At 37.1% G+C, this 8287-nt stretch overlaps 1 protein-coding gene across 1 annotated transcript; it reads left to right on the forward strand.

The window, feature by feature from the left end:
- Window positions 1–421: 421 nt before the first annotated feature.
- Window positions 422–6361, forward strand: PXMP4 (peroxisomal membrane protein 4). Its single transcript, XM_087889226.1, has 4 exons — window positions 422–701; window positions 2266–2328; window positions 3622–3820; window positions 4806–6361. Exons 1-4 carry the CDS (start codon window positions 589–591, stop codon window positions 5067–5069), a joined length of 639 nt encoding a protein of 212 aa, XP_087745352.1. The 5' UTR covers window positions 422–588; the 3' UTR covers window positions 5070–6361.
- Window positions 6362–8287: the final 1926 nt, after the last annotated feature.

Genomic DNA, 8287 nt, shown 5'->3' on the forward strand with positions numbered 1-8287 from the left:
CAATGCAATGTTCAGACACAGTCACCAAAGGCAGGTGTAGGATAATGTTGCCACTTTCTGCCAGATATTCAGCCACAACCAAAACTGATGAGACTTTCATTATGGAAGTAATTTTCTGAAACACCCAGAACATGTTCTCAAAATTTCAGATATGCTCAACAACTCCAAATGATGGTCACCAGCCTAGCTTTCAGCTATGGAGCTCATGTTATTTCAGAACTGCTATAAGACAATATTCATGTTCCACTATGTGTAGCTTCAACAATGGCCTCCATGGGAAGGGAGCCAGCCTGAAAAGAAATTCAAGTGTTAAAGAGTAATGGGGAAATTATCTTTGTGACTAACACTGATAGGAATCAGAAAGTTTAAATCCCTCCCAGAAAATGGAAATGCACCCTATCAACATTTTGATGTAGCATGTGGCATGGCTTATTAATAAAGACATATTGAGCCAACGGGAACTGGTACCACATTTGCGATCTATCTACATTATTTCCTGAAGCTCTACTTCTATGCCTTTTGTGTTTCAGTCGAGTTGTTTCCCCGGATTGACCGGCTGCTAGATCCGCAAGTGTCAAGGCTGAAGCGATGGGCGATCAGACGATTCTCAAGACTTTGCTCTACACCGTCAATTCTCTCTTGCAGCAGCGGAGATATCAGGCCACGCTGGCGGTGCTCAAGGGCTTCCGCAACGGAGCGGTGTAAGTTTGAGCTGGGGACCGTCTTTCTTTCGCATTCCTGTTCCGAAACGATCGCCGAAGGGGCGATCTTGGCGATCAGGGACGAGTATTTACGCTGATTTCACTAAGAATTGAGCGGGAGGAAGCAGATTTGCAGTTGACTGCTCTTGGCTGGGCTGTCTTTGCTTTCGCTCTCCTTCATAGCCCCCCCGCTTTCTGGGATGCTGCAATAGATTGCCTCGTAGTGAGAAAATAATAACTGGACCCTTTTTACTGATATGTTTTGTTTATAGGTGTAAGTGACGTTTTGGGTGGGCAGGTATAAGATTTTAATCTAATGACAGATTCTCCCGATCTTCTATAAATAAGGTTTCAAATTATAGACACAAGCTAAATTGAGTGACGATCAGACTGACAGCTTGGGGTAATTTAAATAATTTAAAGTGGTCCTGGCTATGTATATATCAGCACGTTTGCTTCTTATGCTTTATCTGCATTTCATTTCAAAATTCTTATGGTTGACTTCAAAGAAGTATTACTGACCAAGTGATAATATGTCTGCTATTAGATTGAGTTTTCATTTCCTTTTAGAGGACAGTATTGGTTCAGTATATACTGTGTTGTGGTAAAACATTGCTGTATATATAAATTTACAGAACAGCAGTGAGCTTAGGTAATGCCTTCTAAGGTCTGGATACACCTAGATTTCATTTTTAATCATTCATACTAAATGCTTACCGATAAATGCTTTTTTGTTTTCTTCTTGTAGATATCTCCAAAATCCATTCATTCAACTATCATTCTAATAAAGCAATTGTTATTCTATACATTGTTTAGTAGTTACCTATCTCAGCTTCTGCAACATTGTGGCTAGATATTTTAAAATCATCTCTGGTGTTAAGAGTAGTTTCTTTTCTAGTGGGCGATACTTCAAAACAAACTCTGTGGTTCTCTTATGAACAAGATTATCTTCCTGTTTTTGGCTGTCTCTATATTTTCAAAGCATTAGTTATCATTTCCCCCATGATAATAACGAGTATTCTAAGAAGTTAAAAGTGAGGAAGAGGTTTCAGAACATTGTTTTAGTGGTACACTAAATGTGAGTATTCAGATTTAGGTGCCATATTAGGCAAGCATGTTAAGTCTTTCAGTGTAGAGCAAACTCAACCTGTTTGTGCAATTTATATCCAATACCCAAGGCAAAGGAGTTGTGCAAGATGCCTTGTCATCTTGGCTGACAAGATGTTCTTGTCATCCAAGAACTCTATCCCCAAGTTACATAAAGCAATAATTAATGGGGCCTTGGTGCTCTCTGAGCTTGCTTTTCTTGTAGGCGTTTCATTACCTTAACTAGGTAACTTAATCAGTGCAGGTAAAGAGTGCTGTTTTCTGACAGTTTATATTATGGTGTCGTGCCTGCCTGTGTGGATGGGGGAAGTCTTAGAGATTCTTTGGTTGGGCTGTTTACTGAGGGCTTTTTGGCAGTTTCTTGATTGGGGTATTGCTTACTTGCAATAATTGCATTCAAACACACATTAAACTTTATTTTACTGACAATTTTATGCATTTTCTTTATTTTTGGCAGTTATGGAGCCAAAGTCCGTGCCCCTCATGCTTTGGTAATGACATTTCTCTTCAAAAGTGGAAGGTACATTTCTCACAGCATCTGTCACTTACAGAATAATGTCATAGAAGTTAAAGAAGCCTACCTTGTTTGTGTGCATGTTTTTCTTAAATATAGGTAGTCCTCCACTTACAACCATTAGTTTAGCGACATTACTGAAAAATGTGACTTACAACTGATACTCACACTTACAATCATCACAGCCACTTACAACCATCCCCACACTCGCATGATCAAAATTTGGGTGTTTGGCAACCAATATGCATTTATGATAGTAGCAGTGTCCCGGGGTTACTTGATTGTCATTTGCAGTCTTCTGGAAGCAGAAGCCAGCTTCCAACAAGGAAAGTCTTACTTAACAACCCTTTGAGTTACTTAACAAGTGCAGTGATTTGCTTAACATCTGTGGCAAATAAGGGCATAAAATTGGGCATGACCCAACAAAAACCCTGTTTAGCAATGGAAATTCTGATCTCAGTTGTGATTGTAAGTCCAGGGCTATCTGTAGTCTTAGTACGCATTGTGATTTCTTCTCTGCATTCTTAATGTTTCTGTTTGGATGTTTTTCACTGAATTAAATATATTAGGACAGAAAAAGAAGAGATTGTCATCCTTTTTTTACTTAAATCAGACTATAAATATATTTAATACTGTTTTATGGATATTTATGCATAGAAACAACATTTTATAGGAAATCAAGGGGGTGGGGGTTATGATGGCAATCTAACAATACAATTTTGCATATATATTCTCAAGCAAGTTTCACTATTTCCAATGCAGTTTATGATGCAATCATATCAGCCCTTAGGTAGAAATAACATTGCAATCTTATCCATTGTTAATGTGACTCTGTAGTTGAAGATTCATTGATTTATAGATGTTCTCCTGACTAAATATAATAGAATTGAGGTAGTAGATATCAGTAGAATTTCCTTCTTTGAATTTTTAATACTTTTAACAATCTTAGTCATGTCAGATTTAACTTAACTGCCACTCTTTGCATGTTAATTCAATGTTAATTCCAATGTTATAGTTTATACAACTATAAATGTTTTCAAAAGTGCCACGAACTGTAAAAGTTATGAACATTTGAGTACATCTCTATATTGACTAGAAAACATATTCATGCTCTTTTATTAGAAACAGATTGACTTATGTGGCTTTAGTTTTCTAATATTTTCTGAAAGTGAAATGAAGATAATTGTTACTTTTTAATGTACATCAGAATCAATGACCAATAAATATTATAATTGATTTATAATATTTTCAGGGAAATAATATTATGTGTAATAATTGTTCCTTGTTTCTTCCCTTCAGCCTAAAGGAAAAATTGAAAGCAATTCTTCAAGCTACCTATACCCATTCCAGAAACATGGCCTATTTTGTATTCACTTATAAGGGTTTGATGGCCATGCAGTCACGAATGCAAGGAAAGAAGGTTCCATTTCAGTCTTTCCTCGCAGCCTTTATTGGCGGCTGGTTAGCATTTGGGGAAAATAATAATATTAACAGCCAGGTAAGCAACTGTGTTGTTTTGTGTTAGATTTATGGTTCTACTGATCTAATGAAGAATGAAAGGGAAATTAGGGAAATTTAGTAAATTGTACCATCACATTCTTCCATTATTAATTTTTGCATATCTGCCGCAGATGGGGTAGTGAATTTATCTGAATACAATTCTTTTGCCTCTTTCTTTCACTCTAGCAAATTGTAAGAAAGGGATTAGTAATCATAATAATTTGTTTAGCTCGTATGCTGCCCAATTCTCAACTACTCTGGATGGATCACAACAATCACATTACAAGAACATTAATAAAAGATAAAAGGCGGCAAGTGGAATGAAGTGAGGGGTCTCACTTTCCTGTACCAAAAGCTTGGGTGAAGAACCAAGTCTTCACAGCTCATATAAACAATAGTAGACTGGGGTCCCTTTGGGTCTTGGGGGCAATCTTATTCCAGAGGGCAGGCCCTGCTATAAAAAATATCTGCTATCTATTTGCTAACCACACACAATGAACATTTTAACAAAATATAAGTATTGTTATTCAAATGGTAAACCCATTGAGAGAAGCATTATTTCTTCCGGGATGAAAAAAAATACAATTGATACTTCACAGTGGTAGATAATTGTGGCAGAAGAATGACTATCCATGTTGATTTTTTATTGTAAAAAATCCAGGTATAATTTGGATGCTTTTTAGGAAATGTACTTTGCACACAGTTGCATTTCTTTTGAAACCAGATGATAACCAGAAACAAACCATTGTTTTCATGCAACTGGGAAAGGATTGATTTACAGCTGATATTTCTAGCATTAGAATTGGGAATAGAGGTATATTGTTGCTGAACCTTATTAAAATGCAAGTAGGCTGGTTAAAATTAAAGACTGATTTTGGTATGAAAGAATTTGTTGATCTCCTAAATTGAAAGTTGTTTCAAGTAATCTCATTTTCCTGTTGTGCTAATTGCCTAATTTTAATTCAGTATTTTTTCCTGAACAGATAAATATGTATTTATTATCTCGTATCCTGTTTGGCTTGTCTCGATTGGCAGTAGAGAAGGGTTATATCCCACAGCCCAAACAAGATCCCTTCCCACTTTTTGCTGCTATGGTTTGTGGGATTGTTCTTTGGCTCTTTGAGTATCACTGGCACACTCTACAACCATCACTACAATCATCTATGACCTACCTATATGACGACAGTAATGTTTGGCATGATGTTTCTGACTTCCTTGTACATAATAAAAGATCTACTACCAAATAATCCTGACAACTATTTGGATTTTTCCAAATTAGGTTTTATTTCTTGGGTTTCTAAAATAAAAGAAGAGAGTAGATAGTATGGTGAACATAGGGAGGGTGTCAAATAGGTTATTCTTGTTGTGAAATTCTGTGTTATGATGTGTATGCGGTGGGGGAGGGGGAAGAGTGTGAATACTAAAAAACTTTTTCTTGATTGAAGCTCTACCAGATGGAAAATGATGGAATCATGCATAGCTAGAACTATTATTGCAGTTGTCATACTCTGATCATATAGTCAACAGGTAGAATTCTGTTTAGCAATCCACCAAAAGTGCCAAATCGAGTATTAGATTTTATCCCATTCTTTTATTAATGAATACAGATAACTGTGTATTGCATTTTTTGAAATTTATTTATTATTAAACAAATTTATATTATCACCTGACTTGCACACAGTGACTCCAGGCAGTGTATAACTTTAAAAATCCACATTTTTTTAGTGCAGTAACAACAAAATCAGACAAGCCATTTGACTGGTTCAGAACGGGGTCCCTAAGCCCTCTGACAAAACCAAGTCTTCAAGACCTTATGGAAAAGCATCAGGGTAGAGGCCAATCTTATTTCTGGAGGAATGATGTTCCAAATATTTATAATCCAATCATGTGAACTGACTAAAGCTAGTCTTTCTGGGTCTTTTCCAATCTTGTACAGATGCACAGAAAAGCAATGTGGATTTCTTATTGTAAAAGAACAAAAAAATGGACTTATAGATGAAATGGAAGATCTTGCAAAATGTATTTGCATAGCAAGCATAGATCTTCCTAAAATGTTAATTTCTTTTCATAATTTCATCTCTTTGTGTCAGGGTTGTCAAACTCGTGGCCCATGGGCCAGATGTATCACACATTGGCCATGCCCACCCCCGGTTTAGCGAAGGGGGGAAAAGTTGCGATATATCACATGACGTGTCATCATGAGTTTGGCACACCTGCTTTGTGTCATGAACAGTGCTAGGTGGCATCATGCACTGCACATACACACACACTGCTGCTGCTGCTAAAAAGTTAGGTTTATAAATTAAAATGTCTGCTATCCTAATCTCATTTTAGAGTAATCACTTTTAATACAATCAGTATAGTGAAAAATCTGTTTTTAAACATCATTACACAAATTGAAGCAGCTTTTTTTAATTGAAGAAGAACAAATGTACTTTTGTATGTGCTGGAGTCTTATTTGAAACAGGATGCTTTAACCTTGGTTAAAAAGCCAAAACAAGACTGATTATAAGGCATTAAAATTATTGGTTATGCTGTTGTACTGAGTTTTTATTTATCATTGAAAACTTGCTTGGAAGCTTTGTATTTAATTTATAGGACCACAATATTGCTGTGGGTTGTTAATTCTTTTATCGCATGTCTTTACTTTGCTTGTTTGATCTATTTGTTATCTTGCACCATTCTGTGTCTGTTCTCATCAGATAATCTGTGGAAATCTATTGCCTTCTTTCTGAATTCATCTCATACGAATGTTTGAAAGCCACTATGACAAAATCACAATCACATCATGTTTTATGTTCAAAGGAATAAATACCAATCTGCTTCAGGATATTATTGATATTTTGGGCAATGTCTGCCCTAAGCTTTTATTGATTCTCTTCTCACATCATTGCTTTCATGCAGTGATACCTTCTGCTGCCTTCTCCCTAAACAATGGGCATTCTATTCTATTCTATTCTATTCTATTCTATTCTATTCTATTCTATTCTATTCTATTCTATTCTATTCTATAATTTGCTTTAAGTTGCATTCTGTGCAATTCATCTTTATTTTTATATTTTAATTGTCCTTGTCACTGCGTTTTTTGTATTTACCAGCAGAGCTCATTATTTCTGGACTATCAGACTTTCCGTAGCATGCCAAGAATTGTTATCAGTGAGCTAAACTGCACATGTATCTCCACCCAAATTCCTTCACACACTTTTCTTTGTTCTCTTGCCAGGAAGGTCCAGCTGCTGAGAAAGCAGCTGGCACGAACTTTTATTCAAAATGTAACAATTAATCTAATTAGATCAGTAAGATGTTTTATTTTCTTTATAACAAATTAATGAGTTTTGTCTTAGAAGAAATATCTTTGGGTTTTGTTTTCTTAAAGTATACTTGCAAGGAGAGGTCTCGATCCACCCCTCGTAATCAGGTGCAATTATCCCAAAAGCAGAATGGGATTAATCAACGCCCTGACATCTGGTAGCAGAGGGCGGTCGAAATTTATGGCTTTTTCCTTGTTTGTTACTTTTGATGATAAGCGCATAGACAATTAGTTTTTAGCTACTGAGGTACGCTAATTATTTTTGCTAAGATGCCGAAACAGAAGAAAAAGGGAAAAATGAAACTCAGAGCATTCCCTATTAATGATTTCAACCTCTCCTACGAAGAAGAGGAAGAAAGGAGGATTTCAAACTTTCAGCCCCTTGCTACAGCCACACGCCTGGAACTAGAAGCCGTGGGAGAAGTAACAGATGAAATGCTCTTAAAAAGGCATCAGGAGAGAGATAAGAGAGAAACTGCTTTTGAAGATAACGTGCTACAACTGAGGTCAGTAGCGTCTCCTTCTGAATATGCATGCTCTCAAACAGTCCTCCCAGAGCCTTCTGATTTTGTAACGCTTGGTGCAAGGCCAAAACATTTACAAACGGCCGAGCATTCTCACCCCCACGCAGAGAGAGAAATAATTCATTATTCTCCTCACACCCTTGAGCTCACCCTGGATGAGCTGGCTATGAAAGCCTATAGTGACCGTATAAAATTCTATGAACAGGAGCTATCCCAGGCAAAAATGGCTTTATCTATGCTTGAGCAAGATAAGGGAGAATCTCGTGACTTCAAAATCTCTAAAAGCGCCATTTTGGCTCCTTCTTCGGAGCCAAAGACACTCCCCCTGGTGGATTTTGTGTCAGGCCAATCAGAACAGATAGCAGTGCACACGTCACGTCTTACACTCCTACTCTAAAGTTCCAAGTGCCACCTATGCAGAGAGATTATCTGAGCTGCCCGAAACTAAAGGTGCAGCACCATCTGCTGGCGAAAGTAATTTACTAGAGAAAGCTGAAAGGCAACGTAGTCTACATGAACATTTTGAATTATTACAGCAGACCCTGGCAAACCTGTCTCTAACTCACTCAGGGATTCAGGCTGCAATCCCACAAGTGTCTCCACAGGCCCAAACTCAAGCACCCCCTGGTGG

The sequence above is a fragment of the Pantherophis guttatus genome, chromosome 3, assembly GCF_059756535.1.
Source record: "Pantherophis guttatus breed Tessera chromosome 3, ASM5975653v1, whole genome shotgun sequence".
Taxonomy (NCBI): Eukaryota; Metazoa; Chordata; class Lepidosauria; order Squamata; family Colubridae; genus Pantherophis; species Pantherophis guttatus.

Bases quoted from the DNA above. Each gene is read 5' to 3' on its own strand.
- PXMP4 (XM_087889226.1), top strand. From the start codon at position 589: ATGGGCGATCAGACGATTCTCAAGACTTTGCTCTACACCGTCAATTCT. The intron at 2,329-3,621 runs GTACATTTCTCA...TCTTCCCTTCAG, and splicing joins TTTCTCTTCAAAAGTGGAAG to CCTAAAGGAAAAATTGAAAG. The intron at 3,821-4,805 runs GTAAGCAACTGT...TTTCCTGAACAG, and splicing joins ATAATAATATTAACAGCCAG to ATAAATATGTATTTATTATC.